Source organism: Pogoniulus pusillus, chromosome 40 (assembly GCF_015220805.1).
Source record: "Pogoniulus pusillus isolate bPogPus1 chromosome 40, bPogPus1.pri, whole genome shotgun sequence".
NCBI classification, from domain to species: Eukaryota; Metazoa; Chordata; class Aves; order Piciformes; family Lybiidae; genus Pogoniulus; species Pogoniulus pusillus.
In genome coordinates this window covers 3,754,890-3,779,701 of record NC_087303.1, presented here as the reverse complement: position 1 = coordinate 3,779,701, position 24,812 = coordinate 3,754,890, and the positions used below count along the sequence as shown (strand labels likewise).

Genomic DNA, 24,812 nt, shown 5'->3' with positions numbered 1-24,812 from the left:
GAGCCTGCGGAGACTTCAACCCTTGCAGCCGCCGCACAGGGCCCGTACCGAGCGGCGATCAGACACGGCAGCCAGAGGCGTTCTCCACACACGCACTTGCTAAAGCCGTTTAATTATCCCCGATCCAGCACCGGACGCGGGCGCGCTCACTACTCCACAGAAGCTTCGAAGACAGAGTTCGGCAGCTGCTAGGCAAAGTCGGCTCCCACCCGACTGCTCCCGTAGATCACCGATCCGCCAGCGCTGGAGCAGTGCAGTCCCTGCACCTGCGGGTCAGCCGCTTTCATACTAGGGAGGGCAAGTCCCCTGCCACCAGGCAACCCTCTATGGGCATCTCACAGGGGCATGGTTCAGAGCACAGACTGAGTAACAGCCGAGGTGGGCAGCCCAGGAGTCGAGCTATGGGTTCAACGGGACCTCCCCTGCCTGCAGTCTCCGTGGCCAGGCCCCTCCTGCACTCAGGGCAGCCAGCCCCATGCCCTGAACACTTGCTGGCTGCTCGCCAACGAGACAGTCCTGCTCCTCGGAGCTGCGCAACAGGGGCAGGGTGAGGTGCTGCACACCATGCAACCTCCAGCAGCTTTGCAGTGGCAGCCCTGTAAAACACAGATTTCCATCATCAAGACACCACTGGATTTCCCTAATTGCAAGTATCAGTTTGAAAGAGCCAAATTTGGTCTTAAAAAAGCCAGGCCTCTGGAGCCCAGCAGCTGTCTACTTGTGGAAAGTGGGTGATCTACCATAAAAATACATCAAAAAGCATCTTTGATGTTCTTCAGCTGCCGGACAGCCAGATCAACTGGGAGGTTGAATTTCAAGTTGCTCAGGCGGCTGAGAACGTTGAGGGCACTCTCAAAGCCTGTGTTTGCCATGTAGCTCCAGGGCTGGTAGTGGGACTGCACCAGAGCTCCAGATTTGCAGATCAGGTTGACCCAGGAGACCAGGCGCTGCTCATTCAGCGCCATGCACACCAGAGCTTTCAGCTCAGAGTCTGCGCTGCGCTTGAAAGGGTTGTGCTCTGTGAGGACCGTGTGGATGGCTGTCAGCAGGCTCTGCTTGGGGGTTACAGGCACTCCTCCCATCACAGGCAAGGCAAAGGACTGGGAGAGCTTGCGGGCCGGGGACTCCACGAAGGCCTGGCCGTTCTTGGCGTTGTAGTACTTCACAAAGAGCTCCCAGGGGTGCATGGTCTGTGGCGATGAGGTGAACGTGGGAAGCAAGCAGGCAATGGGTGCCAGTACCAGGCTCATCCCTTGGGAAGGGGCATAGAGCCCGTGGGCCATCAGGTCTCGCAAAGCAATGGTCAACTCCTTCCGCACGGCTAGGGTCAGCTCATCTCTGCCTCCTAAGGGAACGTCCTGCAGATCAGTGGGACTGATGACGTGGTCTTCCTGCTGGTGTTTCATAGCTAGCTGCCTCACCCGCTCTACTGACAACTCCAGTTTCTGAATTAAAGGGGAGTAGTCCTTGTTGGCTTGGTCCTTCTGCCAGAGGGTGCGAGGAATCTGACCAGCAGCACAACCAAACTGACTGACAGCAAATATCTGCAGCACAGCCAGCATGCGGCGCATGAGGTGCAGGCCTGTTTCTCGCAGCTTTCTGCCATCTTCTGGGTTCACTGACCAGGTTAGAAAAGAGAATAAGCACTCTCATTAGGAGTCAGCAGCTGTGCTCTTTCATACACATAAAGGAAGTGCAAATGTCTGCTCTTCTTTGGGAGTTTTTGTCACCAAGATTGATGTTGCTCTTTATAGTCTGAAAGCACTGAAGCCAAACAGAAAAGCAAACATCTGCATGACCTGTTCTCCACTAGCAGGTCATCTCACAGAGAATGTGTCTCACAACTCACTCCACTACCTCCCTGGGCAACCTGGTGGAACACTGGAACAGGGAGGTGGTGAACAAGAGCAGGGAACTGCTCAGGGAGGTGGTGGAGGCCCCATCCCTGGAGACATTCAGAGTCAGGCTTGATGGGGCTCTGCGCAACCCAATCTAGTTAGCGAGGTCTTTGCTTACTGCAGGAGGGTTGGACTAGATGACCTTCAAAGGTCCTTTCTAAAGGCAGTGCATTGTGTCATTCTAAATCCTACAATAGTTTTCTATCTCCAATGAGCAGGAGGTTCCTCACACTACAAAGGTAAAGGTATTTACTGTATTATTCTAGCTCACATAAAACTCTGTGATAAGACCAGTTTGAGATTATAAAGTACACTGGATGCATCCAGCTCACTGTACCTGCTCACAGAGCTACGAGCTAAAGAGTGTTAACTACAGTGCAGCCAAGGTGTGTATGAGACAAGGCTGCTATGTCTGTCTGCAGTCTGGACGAAGGACCAGAAGTTGCTTCTACTTCCAATCTCCTCTGAGGACCAATCCCCTCTGAGGACCAATCCCACCCTTGGTGACCTGCATTCCAGTTCTGTGACTATTCTAAAGATCCCATGGAGGAATAGTGACGAAACACACAGAAACCAGCTGGCTGAAAAACAGCAAAGCAGCCTGCTGTGACCTGGGTTGAGGCTTGGTTATTTGAGAACGTGGCTGCAGGTGCTGTGCTGGAAGCTGCAAGCAGAGCAGTGCCCACCTCTATTGCCAGCAGGCCGGGTACTTGGTTTGGAGGAGCTCCCACCATCTTTTCTGCCTGCACACTCACAGTCTCCATCTTCTGCCTTACCAGAGCCTCCAACTTCATCTAGAACAAGAATTTGACATTATCACATCACACCTGTGAATTTAAGCTGTGTACCCCAAGTATTAAGGTCAGTGTCCCTTACACCTCTTTGCATCTTTTCCATTTTCCCCACCATCAGTTCACAGAGATCTGTTCTTCCCCAGGACCCAGAACCTGTTCCTCTGACATCTGCGACCTCCCTCCTCATGACTCTGTCAGGGAATTAGAAAACAATTCCATCTGCTCGTCCAAAAACCCAGCACTGACCCTGAATGAAGCTGATGAACATTTCAAGGTCCCTTATCTGTGTCTTCAGCTGTTCCACCAGCTGCTCCTTCACCCTGGCTGGGTTAACAATCTGTGCTATGGCAACATCCACACGCTGCCGCAATTCCTCTGGAGACAGCGTTGCAATATCTTCACTCAGGTCCATGTCCAGCTTCTTTATCAACTCACTTATAATCATCTGTAAAACAAGTTAGCAGCATGATCTCACTGTGTGCTGCTGCTGCCCATGAGCTTCAAAATACTCCCTTTATCCACAGACTATCTTTGCTCCACATAGAAAACTGCAGCCAACACAGGACACGTTTATACAGTCAGACAAACTACTGATACTCCGTTACAGCTGCTGGCAAGAAAGAGGGACTGAACCTCTCCACAGTCCATAAGAGGCTCATAAACACTACAGGATGCTGGCAGAAGGGCTTTGTGAGCCTTACCCGTTGTCTTTCCATAACCACAGACTGTGGCAGAGAATCGTAGCTGCCCTCTTGGTAAGCAAACGTCTCCAGGTCATCCAGCTGTGTCTTGAGCTGCAGGATCAGCTCCCTCTGCTTCTCCTTCTGGATCTCACTTTGCTCCTGCTTCTCTTGCTCATCCTGAAAAAAAGTTACCAGTAAATAAGATGAACATTTACCGTCATAGCCAAGACTCAGAGAACAGCAGTGTAGTATGAGTAGGAGAGGCACGGCCACCCCTCCTCCGGAGCTCCCGCAGCCAGGGCAGAGGCAGCAGCGCTGCCAGTCACCAAATGGCGCAGGGTCCTCTGAGTCACCGCCGTGTCTCGGGCGGAGCAGGAAAGGTTCGCACAGTGCAAGGCTTTAACGCGTGTTCGATTCGGGTCCTTCCCGGGCCGAGCTTCGCGCAGACGCACCGTCTCGGGGGCAAAGGGCTCCCCGTCGCTGTTAACGGGCGTTCGCACACACCGGTTCCGCGGCGGACAGCACATTATGCCATGCGAAAGCGGACGGTGCTCCCCTCACCCCAGCAGAGTCGCGCCCCGCCGGCACTCACCGGGGCGGGCCCGGGGCAGCCGCGGAAGGCGAACTCCTCCAGCTCCCGCAGCAGCCGCTGCTGCTCGCCGGGCCCGGCCCGCGCCACCTGCCGCAGCCGGAACTGGACCTGGGCGAAGTGCGAGGCCAGCGCCAGCAGCGCCCCCTGCAGGCGGCACCGCTCCGCCCGCAGCCGCGGCACGGACTGAGGCGATCCGCCCGCCGCCGCCTCCTCCTCCTCATTTTCTTCCTCGTCCTCCTCCTCCGCCGTTGCCGCCGACACGGCGCCCACCGGCGCCCACCGCTCCCCCGGGCCCAGCGGGGCACCCTCCGCCTCCATGGCTACCGCTACCCCTACCGCTGCCGCCACACTGCCGCCATCTTGCCGTCACGGCACGGGGCGGGGCGAGGCCTGGCGGGGGCGGCATGCGGCAGAGCGCCCCCTGGCGGCCCGGAGGGACGGCTGCAGAGGGACCGGGGATCCCGGGGGGTGTGGTGCGCCCACCGCGGGCAGCGTGGGGCGGCGCAGGGCCAGCGACTGGGCTGCGCGGCGGCTGCGCCCGGCCCGGCCGATCCCGGCCCCCGCTGCCGGCCCCCCCCGACAGCCGCGCCCCCGGCCCGAAATAGCGCGGGGCGGGGTCGGCACCGCCATGGCGAGGTGAGCGTGGCCGGACGGGACTGGCAGCGCCCAGTCGGACGTTTCGGACACCCGTTCAGGACCCGGAGCGTGAGGCTCCACCGAGCTGGACTCTTCAGTTTGGGGCAGCGGGGAAATAGCGCCGGGAATGGCAGGGGAGAGCGAGCGCAGGCCTGGCTGGGGGGCTCCGCTGGCTGCCGTGGCGAGCGGCTGTGTGGGGAGTGGGAGGAGAGTGCTGTGTGCCCACCGACTACCACCCACTGTCCACTGCTGCCATGTGGCCAGCTCCGGGGCTCGGCCTGGGCAGGGGACACATTTGGGGTACCTTCCTGACCCAGTCCCCACACCATGCCTGGCATGGTCCCATGAGACCACCGCTGGGCACCATGGAAATTCCTGCTGGACTGCTCTTTCCCAAGGCAACCTGCCAAGACGCTGTGGTACGACCGGCCGCGGTACGTCTACCTGGAGTTCTGTGTCGAGGACAGCAAAGATGTCAAGGTCATCATCGAGGAGCAGCGGCTGGTGTTCAGGTGAGCTGCCACTGCCCTGCCTGCCAGGACGCAGCCCTGAGCAGGGAGTGGTTCTGGGGCCAGGGCACGCATGGTCTCAGCCCCCTCCTAAGACAGGCTGTTACTGTGTTTTGGCAGCTGCAGAAATGCAGATGGTGTGGAGTTTTACAACGAGATCAACCTGTACGCCAGGGTCAACTCCAAGGTGAGGCTTCTCCCCAACAATCTGTTCTAGAGCCTGTGTCCTGCTCAGATTTAAACTCGGCCCATTCAGTCTTGACCACACCACTTAGAGATGAATGCTGCCCATTTCCCAAATGCCTGAGGCTAAGCACAAGGCAGGGGGCCCTGACACAGTGCTAACATGGGCCAGAAATTACCTGCCTCTGAGGTTGTGAGTGACTCACAGGCTGAATGTGGCAGAGCTCTCATCCTGTGTGTATCTGCAGCAGATTGCAGTCCAGCAGGCACTGAACTGAGGGGCTGATCTCTTGGCAGGACTCTCGGGAGAAGCGCTCTGACCGCTCCATCACCTGCTTTATGAGGAAGTGGAAGGAGAAAGTGGCCTGGCCTCGCATCACCAAGGAGAACATCAAGGTGTGTGTGGGCCCCCAGTGGCCAGGACATATGCTGTGCCCACGTTGCACCTGGTGGCTTCTGGGGCCCAACCTCCCCCCAGACAGACACCGAGGACCCTATGCTGGCATCCCAACAGAGGGCTCCCAAAAGACCAGTCTCATGGTCACTGCCAGTCATGGGCTGGCATCCTCCAGGAGGGATTCAATGCTTCTTTCTGTTGACACAAGCAGGGTCAGGACCAGCACCAGCAGGCGAGGGGACATGCTCCCCCTTCTACCCTTCCTCAGGCTGCTCAGCCCCTTGCTCCCACGGAAGCAGCCTGTACTTGCCCCGCAGCACAGGCCGTGGGCCGCAAGGACAGGGCTGCCTGGCCCCTCCATGCTGTTGCCTGTCTCAGGGGATGCTCTCTGCCCACAGCCAGCCTGGCTCTCTGTGGACTTTGACAACTGGCGAGACTGGGAAGGCGACGAGGAGATGGAGAGGGCCATGGTGGAGCAGTATGCAGAGGTGTGCTGGGCTGCAGGCTTCGGGGTTCCGGGCAGGTGTGAGGTGGGTGCTCAGGGTGGGCGAGCTGAGCATCTGAAGTTCCTGCAGCTGCTTCTTTCCCACCCAGCTCCTGGAGAAAGTGACGGACAAAGGCCCCCCCCCCGCCATGGACGACCTGGATGTAAGCACTGCCGCCAGCCTCCTTCCCCAGACCCTGCCGCAGACACGCCTGCCGAGCCGAGCCTCTGGCTCTCCACCCGCTCCGGGACACCGGCAGCACCTCCAGCGGTTCTCCTCGGGCAGCCCGACCCGGAGCCTTTCCGAGCGACCGGGAGCTGCGTGTCCGGTGCCGGCCCCTTCCCCATCACCCTGCTCCTCCCGCAGGATGACCTCTGAAGCCGAGGCCCCGGGGACGCTGCGACCGCAGAAAGATTCTCGGTGCACCGCTGGGGAACGTGGGCAGGGCTCTTCGAGGAAGCGGAGCCGCCCCGCCCGGTTCCCTGCTGAGCGCAGTGGATCCCAACCCGGGGCGGCGGGAGTTGTCGGGTCTCCCCGTGCCGGTTACCCGCGCGGTACACAGAGCAATAAACGTGAGCCGTTCACTGCTGTCGCCTCGGCCTATGGCGCCGGTGTCGGAGCGCGGCACCAGGCAGGCCCCGCCCGCTGGCGTGGCCGAGACGGCGATTGCCAATCCCGTGTCCCTCCTCGGCCGCCGTCCATCCCGGTGCTGTGTCCGGTGTGGGCCGCCGTGCTCTGCGCCGCGCACTCGCCTGCCGCCGCCGTCGCTGCCATGGTGTTCCGGTGCCAGCGGGACAGCTGGGCCCGGCAGGTAGCCGTGGGGCGGGATGGGCGAGGGGTGGCGGCGCGGGTCGGTGCTCACGCCGCCGCCGTCTCCGTTGCAGTTCGCCACCAGGGTGGTGTCATGCCGGGCGGCGGAGCTGCGGCCCGAGGGCGGCGGGGAGGCGCTGCACGGGTTCGAAGTGGTGCTGGAGGACACTATCCTCTTTCCCGAGGGCGGCGGGCAGGTACGGGCCGGGCCGGGCCGGGCCGGGCCGGGCCGGGGGCTGGGTCTGAGGTGGCGGCGTTGACTCCCGGTGTCCGCAGCCCGACGACCGCGGCCTCATCGGGGATATTCCGGTGCTCCGCGTGACCCGGCGGGGCTCAGAGGCCATCCACTTCGTGCAAGCACCGCTGGAGCCGGGCGCCGAGGTGCTGCTGTCGCTGGACTGGGACCGACGGTTCGACCACATGCAGCAGCATTCAGGTCCGTGCCCGGCCTGACCGGTAACGCCTCCTTGCAGCGGTGTTGGCAGTGCCTAGGGCTCCACCGGGGAGGCGTCTCCTGGCTTCACTCTCGCCCCGGGCTGGGGGCAGTCAGTGCCCAGCCTGACCCTCCCTGGTCTAGTCTGGGGGAAGCCCAACAGCTATGCACCAGGGTCCATCCCTGGGACACCTCTGGGCTCTTCTTGGCCACTAAACAAATCCACTGCCAAGGGGAAGGAAAAGTCCAACCAGCAAATGCTGCGGTGCCTTTGGGGTTCAAGGCCCACAGGGCAACGGCTGTGACTTCTCCCTGCCCCTGAGTGGTAGCATGAGCCCCACAGTGCCAAGCATGTGCCTGGGCATTTGCAAACACCACAGAGAACGTCAGAAGATAAACCACAGTGTGGCTGAACATCCTTTCCTTTGTGTGCAGTGGCAATCAAAGCTGTTGCTTGCCTGTCTCTTTTAGGACAGCATCTCATCACTGCCATTGCAGAACAGATGTTTGGGTTCAAGACGACTTCATGGTGAGCTGGGAATCAGCTTCTTTTACCCCAGTCTTACCTTGTTTGGTGTTTGCCACCACGCTGGCCAACAAGGAGGTGAATGTTGATCAAAAGCAGTTTGACTTTGAATGTCTCATTTGAGCTCAGGAGGCTTGGGAGAGGTGACTGAACTGGAAAGAAGCTGTGCAAAGTGTTTGTTCTGTGCTTGTCTAAGTGTCTGGTAGCCTCTGGTGCTTTCTAAATGTCCTTGAGTCTCAGTCACCGCATCCCAGAGTGGGGTGGTGCTGAGTGCTGCACAGGGAGACCTTCCAGCTGCTCTGAGCTGCAGCAGTGGATGTTTTTCATGGGAGCAGGGAGCTGGGCCGTCAGCGAAGTGTCATTGAGCTGGACACCCCCTCCATGACCACAGAGCAAATAGAGACCCTGGAGAGGAGTGTGAACGAGAAAATCCGCCAGAGGGTGCCCGTGACAGTGAGGGAACTGGCTGCAAGTGACCCCGAGATGGAAACAGTGAGCAGTGGGGAGAGAACTGATAGTATCCCTGAGCTGTGTGGCGAGGGGGTCACTTAGCTTGCCCTTGTTCTTCTCCTGCCAGGTGAGGAGCCGTGGGCTGCCAGATGACCATGTGGGCCCAGTGCGAGTTGTTGACATCTCAGGCGTGGACTCCAACATGTGCTGTGGGACTCATGTCTCCAACCTGAGTGACTTGCAGGTGGGCTGCTGCAGCTGAGCTGCCCCTGGGAGTCTTGCTTCACAGTCAGGCTTAGCACAAGAGCAGGCCCTGAAATCCAGGCTCTGGTCGAAATTGTCGTGATGGAGCAGGGGACAGGGGCTGCAGGCAGGTCGCAGTCCTTGTCCTGGTGGTCAGGCTCATTCTTTCATCCAGCCCTGCACTGAGCTGTGGTGTTTCCTGAGCTGCCCATGCCCCTGCAGATGGGATGTGGTCTGATGCCAGTCTGGTGGTGCACTGCTGGGTTCTTGTCATTGTCCCTTCTGCTAAAGCACCAATTCCTGTACGAGTTTGTCACGTGTGAGAAATCTGACAGGGAGGGGAAGATAAAATTCTAGAGCTGCCTTTAAGTGTTTCTGTGTTCTCAGTCATGTGTTGGAGCCTGTATCCCATCAGAGCCAAGCAGATGCACTACAGAGTGCAGCTCATAAGTAGCAAATTGTGTTAATTTCACTCTGTCATAATCCTTGGTTGTATGTTGACCTTATGGCTGATTTCAGTCAGTTTATTGTTGCTGGTAGAGAGCCACTATGTGCAACAAGGCATATTCTAGTGAAGCTGAAGAGCTGTGTGAGTAAAAGCAAAGCACTATGCTGCTCTGATTTTCTTTTTAAGGTTATTAAACTCCTTGGCACAGAAAAAGCGAAAAAGAACAAAACCAACTTGGTTTTCCTGGCAGGAAACAGAGTGCTGAAGTCAATTGAACAAAGCCACAGTATTGAGAAGGCTCTAACCTCACTGCTCAAGTAATTCCCTTTCCACTTTGCTGTTCCTCCTGGCAAATACCACAGAAGCATCAGGGTACAGCTGCCTGGTGCATTTTGTAATGTAGCTGCTTCTGTTCCTTTGCCCTTTCCTTTGTTCTTCATAGTGGTGATCCTGATTCTCCTTGTTCTTTCAGGACTGGACCAGGTGAGCATGTAGAGGCTGTGAAGAGGCTGCAGAGTTCAGTGAAGCTGCTTCAGAAGGTATGAGGATGGCTGCAAAACATAGACTGTGGCTGCCTGCTGTAGACCTCAGCTTTACTCTGATAGCTGGGACTGGAATTGTAGCCATCAGGTTTTGTGGCTGTTGTGAGAACTGCTCCCGTCTGTGGGAACCACTCGCTGTCCACACTGCCTCCTGTGTCTGCACTTGGCTTTCTTTTCTTTCAGAATAACCTGAACCTGCTCAGAGACTTGGCTGTCTTGATAGCTCGGGACTTCAAGAGCAGAGCTGCTCAGGGTCAGCTGTTTGTGCTGCACAGGTATGGTGGAGTTCAGATATTTCCACTTTCTGGGGCAGCTGCGCTTCTGACACCTGTTCAGACTTCAAGGAAGAATGTCAACAGGATAAATAGGACATTAAACTGCTTCAGCCTGCTGGAAGGTTCTGTGATCAAAGCAATGTGTTAGTAGTTCAGTTACTGAGTTTTTCTGGTCTTACAGCAAAGAAGTAACTGTGTTTGAGTTCTCTCTGCCCTTGGCATTTTCAAATCAAGCTGGGGCATTCTGTTTCTTAAGCCCTTATATGGTTGCTGATGTGCCCACAGGAGTGCACAGTAGGGATTTAGATGTGTAGTAAAAAACTCATCTGCATCCTAACAGCAAGAGACCAAAACCCCAGCCCTAATCAGGGTTTTGGTTCCCAACTGATACTTTTGACTCTGGAGGGGATTGACTTCCTTCTGAAGTGTTTTATTTAACCTATCCATACAGGAAAGAAGGTGACTCTGAGTTTATGAACATCATCACTAACGAGGTCGGGACAGAGGTGAGTTCCTAGTGAGGACTGACCTGGCAGCACAGCCTGTTTTGTTCAGGCTGAGCACAGGCAGGATCCGTGGCTCTTCCATGCTCACACCAGGCAGGCTTGTTTCCTTTCAAAAGTTACATCAGTTTATTGTCCTCACCAGCCCCAGGCTGCAGGGAAGTGAATTCTCAGCCCTCAGAAATACAACAGTGCAAATTCAGAGCACTGTAAAGCAGCCTGTTCCCCAGAGAATCACACTGAGCCTCATTGGCTGACTTAGCCTAGACTGGACTATTTCAGTTGGAAGGGACCTGCAACAGTCACATAGTTCAACTGCTAACCATATCCTTTTTACTTAGTATACTCCTGTACTCATTCTGTCCTCCACAACGTAGCACTGAGCATAAAAGGTTCATAAGACACTCCCACACACAGTTTGACTTTCTTCAAGTGATGTACCCAAACTCCTGAACTGTTCAAGAGCTTGGATGGGGTCTGTGGCCAGTGTCTGTTCTCTCCCTAACAAGGAGGGCACAGGTAATTCTGGAGCAAGACCCATCTCTGTCTACAGGAAACTCTGCTTTTCTTGACTGTGGGAGATGAAAAGGAAGCAGGACTCTTTCTTCTATCTGGACCTGTTGAAGCAGTTGAGAATCTAGGTCCCAGGTAACACATTCTGTGGTCTCTAACAGCATTTCATACGAAGCAGCCGTGCGGTAAAATAAGGGCACGGACCCTGCTTGCTCTCTGGAGCAGGCCAGACCATTCTCTTCCAAGTGGCCTTCAACTTACACTGTTATTACTGCAGGGTGGCAGAGCTGCTAGGAGGCAAAGGAGCTGGGAAACGAGGCCGCTTTCAGGGCAAGGCAACCAAGATGAGTCGTCGAGGAGAAGTGCAAGCTCTGCTGCAGGAGTTCATCAGCCAGAGAAGCCCTGAAACATGAGAATCGATTCTCCAAGCAGGACTCTTCCCTGCTTGGCATCAGCTCCACCAGCAGCTCTCTCAGAATAAAGACACAAACTTGGGCAGCTGGTGCACAGAGGCTCTGTGAGCTGAGCTGGTGTAGGTCATTGCTTTGCTGGAGGGGTCTTCCTTTTCCCCAGACAAATGCAGCACGTTCCTAAGTGATTACAAGCAATGGCAGCTGTCCTCAGAAGGCACCGAGCACAGCAAACACTCCTGGCTCAGCCAGGGTGAAGAGCAGCCAGAGGGCAGCATGGGTGTGCTGTGGACAGTTCTTTGCTCACCTTCGTGTGCCAGCCCTTGCCCTTGCTGAGGTGTGGGTGTTCTTAGCTATTTCTGAGCATCAGGAGTTACTCTGGATGATGCTGGTGTAAACTCCTCGGGGGCTCAGGTGGACCTCTCACCCCTGTTTCCCAGCTTCTCTGCCAGCATGGGGCCTGGAGCTGTTGCAGTCTCAGCTGCAGAACCTAAAGGGCGCTGTGGAGCCACCGTGGGGACATCACTGTGGGTACTTGGGAGCACTTTTCCTCTTGCTTGCTAGAAAGGGCAGGAGTTGTTTGTTCAGATGTTGGTAATAGAAAGGGAAGAAAAGAAACCTCTGTCCTAGGGAGGCTTGTCATGAACACAGGGCAGCAGTGACCCCAGCACAGTGTTTCTCATGTGGCTGACATGGTTCAACCCAGAGACCTTCACCAGCTCTTGGGGAGTAGCAGCCAGTTACTGGGTCACAGCTGTGCCACCCATTCCTGCTGCTGCTTCCACCATCCAATAGTGCCTGCTCCCAGCCCTCTGGTCTGAATAAGCTTTGCACAGAGAATTTGGCCCAGAGCTTTGCTGCGGAAGGACTTTTAACATGGCTGGGTATTAGCACAGGGAGGTTGGTGGTGCAGTTTGGTCAGAAGAAAGGTAACCTCTCCCTTGCTGGCTCAGAGTGTTTGAGTAGCAGGAGGGCTCCCATCTGTGGGCTGGCAGGGGCTACAGAGCCTGCATGCAGCTGCTGTGCTGGGTAAAGGCCCAGCCAAGCCACAGCAAGGCAATAGATATCACCACAGCTCTGCTGGCCACCACCTCCCAAAGGCACTGCAAGGTCTGGGCAAGGCAGTTGGCATTCCTGAGGTGTCCACAGCAGAGGCCACCACTGGTGCTTACAGCTGGGTCTGGGGTAGATGCTGCAGGAACCAGGGGGATACTGCACATGCAGAAGTGGTCTAGCAGGAAGAAGGTGTTTGCACCTTTGTGTCTGAAACTAAGAGGCTGTTTACTGACTGAGTTAATTGCAGCCTGTGAGTGTTTGAAGTCATCAGGACCAGCCCGCAGCTGGCTGCCTGCTAACGAGCGCCAAGGCAGGAGGCCCTCGAGAGCTGAGCAGACAGCAGGGCCCCGCAGCGACGCAGCTGCTTCCTGCGCCCTGAGCAGACCTAGCGCTGGGGTGAGCAGAGCCTGGAGGCTGGGCAGTGGGGCCTTGACAAGCCCCACAGTGCAGCCACCAGCCCCACAGCAGCGTCGTCCCCACAGTCTGGGTGCTGGCACAGCCCCAGGCAAAGTGCTCGTTCCCAGAGCTGAGCCTGTCTCAATGAGCAGCGAGGTGATGCCAGTGTCTGTTCCTGGCACAAAGTGCACCCAGAAACCCTGGGCAAACAGCACAAAAAGCAGCTTGTCCACTCTGCTCTGCTGCTGTGTCCAGTGGCACACAAGGGTGATAGGTGGCAAGGCCCAGGGAACTCTGGCACTACCCCTGCCAACTTTTTGCCCATGCTTTGCAGGCAGCGGCAGGGAAGGTGTCCTTCCTTCCACAGCAGGCTCTGCACCCGAGAGCTGATCCCCCCCCCCCGCCCCAGCAGTGCCCAGTCACCACTCTAAACACGCCTGCAGCTTTAATGGCAGGTGTCTGCACCCACGCTGGTGGTGTGTCTGCACGCCCACGGGCACGCCTGTGCCACATGCTGCCCGAACACCTCAGGGCCAGGGCTTCCCACCAGCCCCTTGCTGGGGCAGAGCCCTCGCTAGCAGACCCTGAGCACCCACAGGGCAGCAGCCTTCTCCCGATGATGTCATCTCCAGCCTGTGGCAGGGAGGTGGCATGTCCCCATGAGCTGCAGGAGAGCACAGAGCCTTCCCTCTGCTGCTACCCAGTTCCAGGCCAATGACCCTCACCCGTGGGCACAGGAAACGCAGCAGGAGAGCCCTGGGGGCTCAGGGCTCGCTGTGCCATCAGCTGGCCGCAGACTGCACAAGTCTGTAACTGGTGGTGCGGGTCGGTGCAGTGGGAGCCGTCCCCCCGGCGCTGCCAGTCCAGCCCCGCAGCTGCTCCTGATGCAGGCTCAGTCTGTGCAGATTGACAGGGAGCGAACGGTCCCTGTGCAGTGGTCCAGTGACTGCCCCCGAGCTCAGCACCAGGGCAGCTGCACTGTTACCTGCGGGGATGTCCCTACACAGACTTCTTGTCCTGTGTGGCCGTGAGCTGGGAGATGCAGTAGGGGATAAGGCCGACGGTGGCCAGCGGCACGGCTGCGCTCTTGCAGAAGGAGAGGACGTAGAAGAGCAGTTGCATGTGGGAGGGCGGCTTGAAGGCGTCAAAGAGGTGCAGGATGAGAAGGGAGGTGATGATGCAGCCCAGGCGGAAGGGCAGCTGCTGTCCCTGCTTCCCCCGGCAGCTCTCCAGGTACATGTGGGAATTGAGGGCCAGCCCCAGCCCAAAGAGGATGCCCAGATTTCGGAGGAGACTGGCAAAGGGGGTGGTGTCAATGTGGACCCACTCGGGGTGGGCACACCACCTTTGCGCCTTCTCCAGAGTCCAGAGGAGGTCCACTCCAACCGCCCGGAGCAGCAGGTAGAATCCCAGGGCAAAGCTAAAGAGGAAGAAGGTGATGCCCAGGTACTGGCGGAGGCTGGCGTTGTAGATGAAGTGGATGTGCTGGAAGGTCTTGGCCACGGCCATCCCTGCCGGTGACAAAGCAGGAGAGGAGGCAGCACTGATCAGTGAGTGGTCGCTGCTGCGGTGGGTGGGGGGGGGGCCAGGCAGAGTACACAGCCGTCGGCATTCCAGGGTGGGGAAGATTTGTGCCAAGGGCTGCCAGGTGCTCCTGCACATTGCCAATTGCCACAGTGGCCACCTCTGTGCCCCATTGCAGACAATTCTGCTCCCTTGCCCAGTGATGACCCTTTCACACCCCAAGCCTGCCCTGTCTCTGCCATCAGGCCACATTCACCATCCCTCAGATCCAAACAGAGCTGGCAGTGTCCTGCCTGCCCAGCTGGGATGCATGCCTCAATAGGGCAGGGAGAAAGGCACATCCTGGAGGAGAGTAATATGGAGCCATGGAGGCAGCTCTGCATCACAACCCCACACGTGGCCATCAGGCAGTGCCCAGAGAAGGGGCTAGGGGGGGTCCAGTGCACTCACCTGAAATGACTCCTGCGATGACCTGGTGGGGGAAGTGGGCAGCAATGAAGACTCGGGACAGGCAGACACAGACTTGAACTGCCCAGAAGCCTGCCCAAAGCACTGCCCAGAACACCCTGTGAGGGACAGGCAGCCATGTCAGTGTCGGGGCCAGCTGTTACCACCTGCCCAGAGCATCCTCATGTGCTCCCCACCTGTGGTGCCACAGCCTGGCTGTGCGTCAGTGGGCTTGGCTTTGCACCCACCAGCACCAGAGGAGTCTCTGCCCAGCACAGATCATTTTGGCACACAGCTTACCAGTATTTGAATGTCCTCGGCTGCTTTTTCATGGCAATTGAGAGGAGGGCTGTCACCATCACGTAGTACACGCCTGCTGCACCCATGGCATGGCCAGAGGGGCTCCCTGATTGAGAAGAGAGCCCCATGTCAGGTGCCCCCCTTCAGAGCCTGCTGTGCACTCATCCCTGGAGAGCTCCCAGGCAGCAGCCCAGGTCCCAGGGATCTGCAGTGCCACCTCTATGAAAGACACCCAGCCCTGTCCCGGGGCGCAGGCGATGCCGAGCAGAGGACAGCATGGCAGGGCAGTGCAAGAGCACGGCCCTGGCTCATCTGCCAGGCTGGGCTGGGCTGAAGGCTCTGATCATCCCCAGCCGCTTGCAGCCCTTCCCTGACTCCTGCGGAAAGCCGTGGGCAAAGTACAGACGGAACTGCTCCAGAAAGAGGAAAGCCCCTTCCCCACGGAGCAGCTGCCCACATCTGGGGCTGGAGGGCAGGGCATGTCCCCGGCAAGGGCCAAGACTGGCTGAGCACGGGCAGGGGTTTGTGGTGAACTGCCACGTCTGCACGGAGGGTCAAGGTCTGCTCTGTGCAGCGGCTGCCCTGCCTCCACCTGCTGCCTGTGTCCCTAGGACTGCAGTGGGAGCCAATGCTGCAGCCTGCTGATAACGGTGCCCCCTCTGCAGGGTCTGGGACATGGAGTGGGGACCTCGTGTGCAGAACCCCTTGTGCAAGTCCCTGCTGACGCTGAGAGGGCTGGGGAACCCTACCGGGGCCGGTCTCGCAGGTAAGCGGGAACTGCTGGATGGGTGGAGCCGAGGTGTTGCTGTAATAATCTGTTTCATGGACCCACCAGTAGGGTCTCTCCCCAAAGAGGATCCTGAAAAGAAAGAAGAACAGGGACTGCAGGGGTACTGGGCAACCGAGTGGGTGGGCACGGCTGTGGTTCCTGCTCTGGCCTGGAAGCTGGAAGAGGCAAAGGACCCATAAGCAATCCAAGGCATCCCAACAGACATAGCATCCAGGGACAGCACCCACAGCTACTGGCTGGCACCAAATCCTGCCAGGTTGTGATGCCAGAGTGGATCAGCCCCATGGTAGAACTGATGCTGCCAGTGAGGTTGCCTCATGGCTGGGTCCCTCGTGTGCTCCCCACCATGTCCTGCTCTGTGTTGGCAATGCAGCACCACTGGCTGTGGGAAGGAAGTTGCTGGCCCTGTCCTGGCTTAGCCACAGGAAATGCTCACTGGAGAGCTCAAAGGAGCACCAAAGCCAGGTCCCACAGATCAGAGCTGTGTCAGGACTTCCCTGAGGTTCCCTGTGATGAGGGGCTCTGTGCTGAGAGCTGAACTCTGGTGAAGGCTGAGGGCACACATCTAGCCCATGCTAATCCAGCCATGCCACTGGCCCCTAGGGAGCTGCAGCACAGAGCCACTCACCACTTGAAGACGAGGTTGAGCCAGTCACCGATCACGGCCACCCAGATGAGCCTGATGCCCACCAACTCGCTGCAGTGGAACCAGATGGGGAAGAGGATGAAGAAAGTGTTCCTGAGGTCAGCAGCAAAGGAGATGAAGAGGAACCAGTCCTGGGATCCTTGGAAGTGCTCCTGCAGCCAGTGTGTGGCCTCGATGCCTGCATTGTGCAGAAGGTTCATGCTGGACTCCATCCTCCTCGTCAGCCGCTGCCCGCGGTGCGGCTCAGGCTGCCCCACGCCCTGCCGCGCCAGCAGGGTTTTATACGCTGCAGGCTCTTGTTTGCTACAGGCAGGTTGCTTGTCCCAGCACTGATCTTTGGACCCAAAACCACTTTTTGCCAAAGGTGCATCACCAAGGGGTGTTACAAACATGTTTGGAACAACTTACGTAAAAGGGAGAAACAGGCTACGAGAGCACGTGCAGTGTGGGTGCTCTGGCACCAGCTCCTTAACCCTTCCCTGCAGTGTGCCAGGGCTGCCTCTCCTGGGGGGGGCTCCTGCAGCCCCTGCTCCTACTGCACCCCAGTGTTTGCTCCGCTGCTGGGAGGAGGTTCAAGCAGTGTGAGCAGTGGAGCTGCTGCAGCCCTGAGCTGTAACATTTCTACCATGCCTCTACATCACCCCAAACACCTCCAGAGCATCACAGGGATGCCCAAGAATGTGAGCTGGGTTGTGCCTGGTGGCTGGGGCTGGCTGCCACTACTCCCTCATCCACTGTGACCTCCAGCTGATGAAAAACCACCCTGCTGCCAGGGCATTCACCAGGCTGATTTAATCAGGACTCTGAGCAGTGGGAAACTTTCCAAGTAATTTCTGGAGCTTCCTGCAGCCTCAGACAGGAGCTTGGGGAGCTGCTGGCTGCCAGCAATGTTTTTCTCTGGTGTGGGGTAAAAGGACCTTTACAAATGAGGTCCCAGCAAGAGAAGACACTCTTTCTAGCACAGCTGCCCTGGTCAACCCTCTTCCTGCACCAAACTGCCCTCTAAGACAGGGATGAAGCTGAGTACACTGTTGGTCCTGGTGCCAGGTCTCTGCCCGTGGCCTGTCTCCTCCCCAGCCATGTACTGTTGCTGGCAGCAATGCCAGCACCACAACTTTGTCTTTCCATTCCTCCTCTGGAGGTTACAGTGAACGAGTGCCACAGCGAACCTTTCCAGGAGCCCGAGGACACGAGGTTAGCCTGGCAGCAGAAATCGCCTTCCCCGGCTCTGGCGGCTGTCACGCTGCTGGCGTGTGGGCTCGCAGCCCGGCGGCACTGGCAGAGGCACTGGCACACGGTGTACAGCCGGAGTCTGCCACAGCCAAACGGGCTCTGCTAGAGGAGGAGCAGGCAGGGGCGTTAATGATTAGCAGCCAGTGAAAATGCATCACTTATCTCCCTCCTCGAGAAAGTTCAGGTCAGGATCCTTGAACCCTTGCGCGGCTTGCCACGGTGCAGAGCAGGCAGAGGTCGCGTCCAGCGCCGAGTTCTGCCCCCAGCAGCGGGCTCTGTGGCATCTGCGGGCAGCATCCCGCCTCTTGCCTGTGCCTAGCCTGAGGAGCCACAGGGGCTGACAGGGAAAACCACGGGAAACCTCCCTCCTGGATACAGCCTGGAGAGCGACTGGAGCTGCCGGACCGAGAAAGGAGATGCTTCCCGCAGCTGCTTCCCGCAGCTGCTTGTGCTCTGCTGGCCGTTGGGCAGTCTGAGATCTGCCTCCGTCTGCCTGGCAAGGCTGGGGCTGCCAGGACAGATTTGGCACCGCAGAGCCGCCATTCGCGAGCTCTGCAGGCAGCTCGTCCTCGTCCCCAAGGAGCTGTCCGTCAGGTGGCAGGGGAGATCCCTCCCGGCCGCCTCACTGCTTCTCCTGGGCAAAGGCAAACGTGAGCACAGCCAAAGCCTGACTCTGTGCTCAGCATCCTTGTCCCTGCTCACTGCAGGGGGATTGGGCCAGAGACTTGAACAAGTTCCACTCAACCCAAGCCATTCTGTGACTCTAGGAACTCCATGCCTCGCACTGCATGTGAGGGGAGGCAGCTGCAGAGGCTCAGGCTGGTCCTGCTGAGCAGCAACTTCCCTGCTGTGCCAGTGAACTGGAAACACGCACGAAAGAAGGTGGAGAGCCTGGGACAGGAGTGCTGTAAGCTCTGCAGGAGCAGCCCTGGCTATGGCCACGTCCCTGCCAAGGGCTGCTCCTCTGCATCCCTCTCAGCTCTGCCTTGCCGAGCCCCGGGGAGATGCATCCAGGCATCCCAGCTCCCAAACTCAGCTCCCAGTGTACAAAATAACCCCAACAAAGTAGAACTTTGCACGTAAATTGAATGCTTCTTGCAAAACAAATTCCCCAGCAGTTCATTCCCAGGATCCTCAACCGAGAGTGGCTTTGGCCGGCATGAAGGAATGCAACAGGCTTGGCTCCCTCCTCAAAAACATTTTGAAATAGTCAGCAATTAACTGTCCCCATGAGACTTTTCAGCAGAAAATGGGGGCAAAAGGTGTTGGAGGATGAGGATTAACATCCTGCAGTCCCCTTATAATCACTGCAGGAAAACTGAGGCCAGAGGAGGGAGAGGCCAGGAAACGAGACAGGAGCAACCACCTCCTCCTGCCCTGCAGCAGGCAACTGTGCACTGCAAACTGTCTGGGACAGCTTTCCCAGGGCAGGAAGGGAAGATCAGGGTCTGTGCAGAGAGCCCAGGATCAGCTAGCAGCCAGGGGCTGTGTGCCTGGGCTCAGTCTGGGACGTGATGGCCCTACAATTCCCAAGGCACCAGATGTGACAATGGGAGGTGCAGGGCACATAGGTGCTGTAACAAAGCATGCTGCACATGCTGCCAGGGTTTCATCCAGAATGTTCCCAGTGTGCTGCAGGGGCTGGGCAGTGTGCAGAGAGCTGTGCCCCTGCCAGCACAGAAGCACATCTGATGGCACCTGTGTCAGCACACAGGCAGAGTCCAGGCAGCACTGGCAAACACATGGGCATGCAATGCAGGGCAGGAAGCCATCTGGCTGTGGCCACACAGGGAGCATCCCAACTACTGCCCCAGAGCCTGAGAAGTGATGCCAGGTAACAGCCCCCACTGTCAGCCCAGGGCACACAAGGACAATTGCAAAGTCACAGTGATCCACATCCCCAGGCTGCCCACTCCTGCCCAAAATCCATTCCCTATGCTACAGTGAGCCAAGCTGGCTCCCAAGGTGCCGTAATGCCAGCACTGGGGAGTCCTAAGTCTGTTCCAACACGGCCCTGGGCAGACCTGATCCACAAGGTGAGGGGTCAAAGCTGCGGGATGCTAATCATGCCTCCAGGGACATGTCATCCAGCACTCGGTGTCTGCAGCCACATGCTGGGGCCAGGCCACAAAGATGGAGCTGGACCAACCTCACCAAGCCCCTCAGTGTCCCCAGAGCCCATCCTGGCACAGCAAGGGTGAGCTCTGGAGGCTGTGAGATTCTGCAACTCAGGGCTCTGCACGCAGCTGGGGGTGCAGGTACAAGGGTCTTGATGCCAGTGAGGGCTGAGTGGACCGGGCAGCAGCCAAGGCCAGAGCCAATTAGTGCAGCTCGGTGTGGCCGTTACTTATTAACTCCTTTGTTTGTCCCACATTCCCCAGCAGGAGCCTCCTGCCAACACCAGGGTCCAAGAGCCAGGGCATGGCCAGTGCACGCTCATGCAGCCGTGCTGGGTGCTGCCCCTAGCTCTGGGGCCCTTGAACTGCCCCACAGCACCAGCAGTGCCAGGGCTCTGCCAGTGGCTACAGGAGCTGCAGCAGCACCCACAAGCCAAGCAACAGTCTGGTCAGAAAAAGCACCTGAGTGCCTGTTTATTGGGGAAAGGTGAAGATGAGGCAGCTCAGCCCGAGGAGTGCCTGTCCCACAGCTGTGCACTGTGCTGCTCCCGCAGGCTCCGGGTCCCCAGGGCTTGGATCCAGCAGCAGCCATGAGTAGAGGTGGACGTCTCAGGCATCTGGAGCTGCTGCCTCCCACTGGGCTGAGGCTGGGCCACAGCTGCCTGTGCCCACCATCCTTGACAAAACCTTGGCATTGACTTTGGCAGTGGCCAGCACCAAGACTCTGGGTGCACAAACCTACCTCAGGGAGGTGGCAGGAACCCTGGTTCCAGAGAAGGAGAGCAGCCATGAGCGCCCCACAGCAGTCTGGGTGGCATCCTGGATGAAGTCTCGAAACATCTTTCCTAGAGGCTGTTTTTCAGAGGGTTTGCATCCTTCAGTAGCATCACAGTGCTGAAACGAGAACTGAGCTCTTCCAAAGACCTGAGCCTGAGCACCAGGTATCCCAGCCCTGCGGAGAGCAGGTCCTGCTGTGGCAGCAGAGCCCCTCTCAGCACGCAGCCAGTAGCTGGCATGGACTGCCTGCGCTGGTGGGGACAGGGTGGTGGCATCCCCAGCCACCGTCAGAGCTCTCCAGGCAGTGGTGCCAGGCTGAGGTTAAGGAAGCCCTTATAGCGGAATGGGGGCAGGTGGGGGGCACAAACAGCAGTGAGGGACAAGCAGGCGAGGGGGTTGGTCCCACACACTCCAGAGTCCTGCTCACTGCTGAAGTAGACCCCATCAGGCGAGTCCACCGAGGGATCTTCATCAAAGTAGTTGTAGGGCCTCAGGAAGAAGCCGACGCTGTTGCCAACGGTCACTGTGTTGGGGACATCTTCGGCATGGGGGACATGCAGAAACCCCACAGAGATCCAGGCAACCAAATCCTGGGCAGAAGGGGAGCCAGGAACCCTGTCAGGCTGAGCAGGACCCTTCCAGCCCAGCAGCCACCCAGTTTGGCTGGACAGGTGAAGCCTCTGGCTGGAGCAGGAGTTGGAGCCATGTCTGCAGTGCTCTGCTCCTCTCTGCCCAGGGGAGTGCTGCTCACCTCGTTGGTGATGGTCTCATTGTTGATGAAGTCAGCGAAGGCAACAGTGGGTGTCCAGGGGTCATTCTGGTTGTAGATGCTGGTGCTGGAGGGCTCCTCCTCCTTCCTCTGGGTAACAGCCAGCTGGTACCTGCCAGCACCGGGAGCAGAGGGGCTTGTTCATGCTAGCACAGGGCAGGACAGCCACAGCATCACTACTGGGACATGCACTGGCAAACGGGACTTGCCAGGTGACCTGATCCACCCTGGGTCAGGAAGGAAAAGGGCTGGCAGGGACCAGTGTGGCAGCACCAGGCAGCAGCCCCAGCACCTTTGGGATCATGAGCATGCCCAGCACTGCTCCAGCATGGCCAAGAAGCAGGAACGTGTCCAGGCGTGGACACTGCTGCTTGCTGCACAACGCTTCAGCCACAGCCACAGTTAACTCCTGCAGCCACCCCCAGATGTGAGCCATCAGATCCCACCCCAGCAGGGAGCAGTTTGTGCTTATCCCAAGCATTTTCCAGAAGACTTCCTGTCCTCACATGAAGATGTCGAGCCCTGAAGATGCCACTGCTTCCGCTGGGAGTTTGTCCTACAGCCTGGCTACACTCACACCCAACTGCTCTAAGTGAACCTTATCTGGAGTCAGATCCCTGCCTGTGAACTGCTGTGAGCAGGACTCATTGAGCAACTTCTCAAGGGATGTTCAGAGCCAAAAAAAACAGCACAATTACTGCTTAACCCTTCCCTGCATCCCTGCAGCAGGGGCCAGCTGGGAAACAGCAGCCTCTCCTCCACTGGAAGCAGCTGGGAACACGGTGGCAGAGAGGGAGGGTAGGGGCTGCTTGTGCCCCAGCCCTGGCACTCACCTGCCCCAGCTGATGGCCCTCTCCATGGGGCTGCTGGTGGGCAGGTGCTTCCCGGCCAAGCTGGCGATTTGGATGCGGTAGCTGCGTGGATGGCCCCACCTGTTGAGGTTAGGGCTGGCGAAGGAGAGGTAGCGAGGCATGGGAGCGCCGAGTGGGAACGCCGCCTCGTCCTCCGTCTGCAGCCTGCCCCTGCGGAGGTACAGCCGCTCCATGCTGTTCTGCTGGCTCCAGGGATCTTGCACGAGCTCGTACTCCATGTCCTGGGTCTCCAGGGAGTTCATCTGCCCTGTGAAACAGAAGGGAAAATCCTCTCCAGCTCCATGCCCCTAGCAGAGCCACAAGCCACAGTGAACCACAGCTACACACAAAGCTGCCCAGACCTACCGTCGACGTCCAGGTCCACCTTGTAGTGGATGTGGTGGAGATGCATTGTCCCCAGCGTGTGGGGCCCAACTCGGTTTCCATAGTCAGTGCCTTGGCCATGGAGGAAGGAGGAGCTGATGTAGCCAGTGGCATGCACTCGGACCTCCACGGCCCCACTGCTGTGGAACATGAAGTCCCAGATGTAGTCGTAGTTGATGAGGGTGGAGATGGTGCGGATCACCAGCACGTTCCTCCGCAGCCCGCCGTAGTACAGGGACTGCGAGTCGGAGAAGTGGCGCCGGAGGGGAATGGCAGCATCGTGCTCAAAAATGCAGAGGGAGTTTTGGTTGGTTTTGGGGCTCTCTGACTCCACCAGATAGTGTCGGTCCACATAGGTGGCTGAGTAGGGACAGTCGAGGCCTCGGACAAGCTCATAGGCAAAGCGGCCGATGCCAAAGCTGCCATCGAGGTACCGAGTCGACATGCTCCCAGGGCAGTTGGAGCCATACAAGGCTAAAGCTTCCTGCAGACTCAGCTCATAGACAATCCTCTTCCCACGGTACCTGATGTCAAAGAGGCGTGGACCAGAGTTTGGGTTCATGCCAAAGGCGATGCTCCAGCCCTGGAAGGTGACACGGTTGTCTCTCACACTGTAGCGGGGACCCTGGGGCTCAAACTGCAGTGGAGCTGGTGACCCTGGTGGCTGTCGGGGTCTCATTGAGCCCAGCACTGCTTCAGCCTGAGGCTTCTCCAACCTGATGACCTCCAGCAAGCCACGCACAAATGCATCCTCCAGAGCCCCTGCGTCAGCCAAGTACTGTCCATTGTAGAAGACCCTGCTCACAGCCCACTGGGAGATGTCCAGGCTGCTGTGGTCCACCAGCACCTCCAGCCCCACTGGTGACAGATAGTACCCAGTGCCAGGCATGTTCTGGAAGAGCACAAACCAGGTTGCACGGTCACCAGACTTGAAACCGCGTGGGGCCGTAGTGAGGATGGCCAGGTCAGTGCCATCAGAGTCACAGCATGCAGCGAGGAATCTTGGAGCCTTCCTCAGCTCCTGCTGGATATGGGCATTGATGTCCATGTACTCCTTGCCAGTAACGGGCCTGCGGTGGTACGGCACCGTCCCCCCGTACCTCTGCACCGTCACGTCCCGGTGATAGGCTGGCGTGGGCAGTGGGCCCACCACGTACTCAGTCACGTTGGGCTCTGGCTGGTTCCCAAAGTAGAGCACAGCCAGGGCCTCCCGGCGGGGACGAGCCCCCCCCTCATCCAGGAACCGCAGCACCTCTGCCTTGGCAGGGACCTGCAGGTCGATGGAGGCGATGCAGTTGTCGGAGGGCTTCGCCCTCGAGGCATCGACCAGCTGCACCCCGAGGCTCCCCCGCAGGTACCGCACCACTTGCACCATCTCCTCGGGGCTCAGGTCTGCAAAGACCAGGCTCTGGCCACCATCGCTGTCCTCCTCTTGCAGTGGCTGGTGCTGGCAGGTGCTGGGGCCCTTTCCTCTGGTCAGCAGCACACAGACCAAAGCAAAGATCGTGGCTAAGGCCAGCACCAGGAGGACGAGCACCGTTTTCACGTTCATGCCTGCCGAGGCACTGGGGAGCTCCTGTGCTCAGGGAGGGCGGGTTTGCAGCTGCGGAAGCCTCCCAGCAAGCTGCTGAAGGGGTTGGGTTTGGCTGCCTTTGGTTTTTCCCCGTTTTTTCTACAGGGAGCTACCCAGAGGAGCTCGCAGGGCAGGCGTAAGGAGATGTTCTCAGACGTGCTCAGGATGTGCTGGCAACCATAAAAGGCAGCTTTGCTCTGCCTCCCCAGAGGGTCAACACTTTGTTAACTCTGTACTGCTGCCTCTGTCCTTACCCTCATCCCACAGGCTGCACTGCAGGCCTCGGAGAGGAGCATTCACCCATTCGTGGGAAATAAGTGCATCTCTCTTTACTTCCCTCTCTTAACCCCACGGACACAGGCAGGCTGCCGAGACCACAAGGACAACCTTCCTCCTCTGCTAAGCACACCACCAGGGCTCCACCCGCAGCTCCTCTCTAGCCTGTGCAGGGACATTGCAGCATGGCTGGCTTGCTGCTGCTGCTGGCCCTGTGTGTGGAAAGGCAGCCAGGAGGGAGGGAGGGGACAGCCATTTGTCATTCCCTCAAAGGTACTCCCTCATCCTGAGCTATGTTCTGGCACAGATAGGGGTGTGAGAAGCCTCAGAGCCCACCCAGCAT

The 24,812-nt window shown here is 58.2% G+C and overlaps 4 protein-coding genes across 10 annotated transcripts; 1 reads left to right on the top strand and 3 right to left on the bottom strand.

The window, feature by feature from the left end:
- Positions 1-80: 80 nt before the first annotated feature.
- Positions 81-4,285, bottom strand: RUNDC1 (RUN domain containing 1). The gene is made up of 5 exons (XM_064174104.1): positions 3,968-4,285; positions 3,394-3,552; positions 2,939-3,137; positions 2,585-2,692; positions 81-1,618 (listed from the first exon to the last, which is right to left on the bottom strand). The coding sequence occupies exons 1-5, from the start codon at positions 4,283-4,285 to the stop codon at positions 753-755; spliced, it is 1,650 nt and encodes a 549-aa protein (XP_064030174.1). The 3' UTR covers positions 81-752.
- LOC135191619 (putative protein PTGES3L) lies at positions 4,284-11,418 on the top strand. 6 transcript variants are annotated; one of them, XM_064174089.1, is made up of 17 exons: positions 4,284-4,603; positions 5,002-5,115; positions 5,233-5,299; positions 5,593-5,691; positions 6,091-6,180; positions 6,287-6,988; positions 7,062-7,184; positions 7,264-7,423; positions 7,892-7,949; positions 8,282-8,438; positions 8,524-8,640; positions 9,274-9,404; positions 9,560-9,626; positions 9,813-9,904; positions 10,356-10,410; positions 10,961-11,055; positions 11,198-11,418. In XM_064174089.1, exons 1-17 carry the CDS (start codon positions 4,284-4,286, stop codon positions 11,331-11,333), a joined length of 2,583 nt encoding a protein of 860 aa, XP_064030159.1. In that variant the 3' UTR covers positions 11,334-11,418. The 6 variants fall into 6 exon arrangements, 5 of the variants coding, with proteins under 5 accessions (XP_064030159.1, XP_064030160.1, XP_064030161.1 ...); XM_064174090.1 differs by lacking the exon at positions 7,062-7,184; XM_064174091.1 differs by lacking the exons at positions 8,282-8,438; positions 8,524-8,640; positions 9,274-9,404.
- Positions 11,419-13,208: 1,790 nt separating this feature from the next.
- Positions 13,209-16,789, bottom strand: G6PC1 (glucose-6-phosphatase catalytic subunit 1). Its single transcript, XM_064174120.1, has 5 exons — positions 16,472-16,789; positions 15,803-15,912; positions 15,054-15,159; positions 14,757-14,872; positions 13,209-14,293 (listed from the first exon to the last, which is right to left on the bottom strand). Exons 1-5 carry the CDS (start codon positions 16,699-16,701, stop codon positions 13,782-13,784), a joined length of 1,074 nt encoding a protein of 357 aa, XP_064030190.1. The 5' UTR covers positions 16,702-16,789; the 3' UTR covers positions 13,209-13,781.
- A 3,496-nt stretch (positions 16,790-20,285) lies between these two features.
- Positions 20,286-24,172, bottom strand: LOC135191620 (membrane primary amine oxidase-like). 2 transcript variants are annotated; one of them, XM_064174094.1, is made up of 4 exons: positions 22,603-24,172; positions 22,219-22,504; positions 21,368-21,497; positions 20,286-21,206 (listed from the first exon to the last, which is right to left on the bottom strand). In XM_064174094.1, the coding sequence occupies exons 1-4, from the start codon at positions 24,170-24,172 to the stop codon at positions 20,904-20,906; spliced, it is 2,289 nt and encodes a 762-aa protein (XP_064030164.1). In that variant the 3' UTR covers positions 20,286-20,903. The 2 variants fall into 2 exon arrangements, with proteins under 2 accessions (XP_064030164.1, XP_064030165.1); XM_064174095.1 differs by having other exon boundaries at positions 21,368-21,496; positions 22,299-22,504.
- Between the last annotated feature and the right edge of the window lie 640 nt (positions 24,173-24,812).

Coding starts and splice junctions, on each gene's coding strand:
- LOC135191619 (XM_064174089.1), top strand. CDS start 4,284: ATGGCTACCGCTACCCCTACCGCTGCCGCCACACTGCCGCCATCTTGC. Junction 5,300..5,592: donor ACGCCAGGGTCAACTCCAAG/GTGAGGCTTCTC, acceptor ATCTCTTGGCAG/GACTCTCGGGAGAAGCGCTC. Junction 11,056..11,197: donor GTTGAGAATCTAGGTCCCAG/GTAACACATTCT, acceptor TTATTACTGCAG/GGTGGCAGAGCTGCTAGGAG.
- RUNDC1 (XM_064174104.1), bottom strand. CDS start 4,285: ATGGAGGCGGAGGGTGCCCCGCTGGGCCCGGGGGAGCGGTGGGCGCCG. Junction 3,553..3,967: donor GCTGCCCCGGGCCCGCCCCG/GTGAGTGCCGGC, acceptor ACTTTTTTTCAG/GATGAGCAAGAGAAGCAGGA. Junction 3,138..3,393: donor TGGTTATGGAAAGACAACGG/GTAAGGCTCACA, acceptor CTTGTTTTACAG/ATGATTATAAGTGAGTTGAT.
- G6PC1 (XM_064174120.1), bottom strand. CDS start 16,701: ATGGAGTCCAGCATGAACCTTCTGCACAATGCAGGCATCGAGGCCACA. Junction 15,913..16,471: donor CTCAACCTCGTCTTCAAGTG/GTGAGTGGCTCT, acceptor CTTTCTTTTCAG/GATCCTCTTTGGGGAGAGAC. Junction 15,160..15,802: donor TACCTGCGAGACCGGCCCCG/GTAGGGTTCCCC, acceptor CTTCTCAATCAG/GGAGCCCCTCTGGCCATGCC.
- LOC135191620 (XM_064174094.1), bottom strand. CDS start 24,172: ATGAACGTGAAAACGGTGCTCGTCCTCCTGGTGCTGGCCTTAGCCACG. Junction 22,505..22,602: donor GGTGGACCTGGACGTCGACG/GTAGGTCTGGGC, acceptor TCTGTTTCACAG/GGCAGATGAACTCCCTGGAG. Junction 21,498..22,218: donor AGGGCCATCAGCTGGGGCAG/GTGAGTGCCAGG, acceptor CGGTGCTGGCAG/GTACCAGCTGGCTGTTACCC.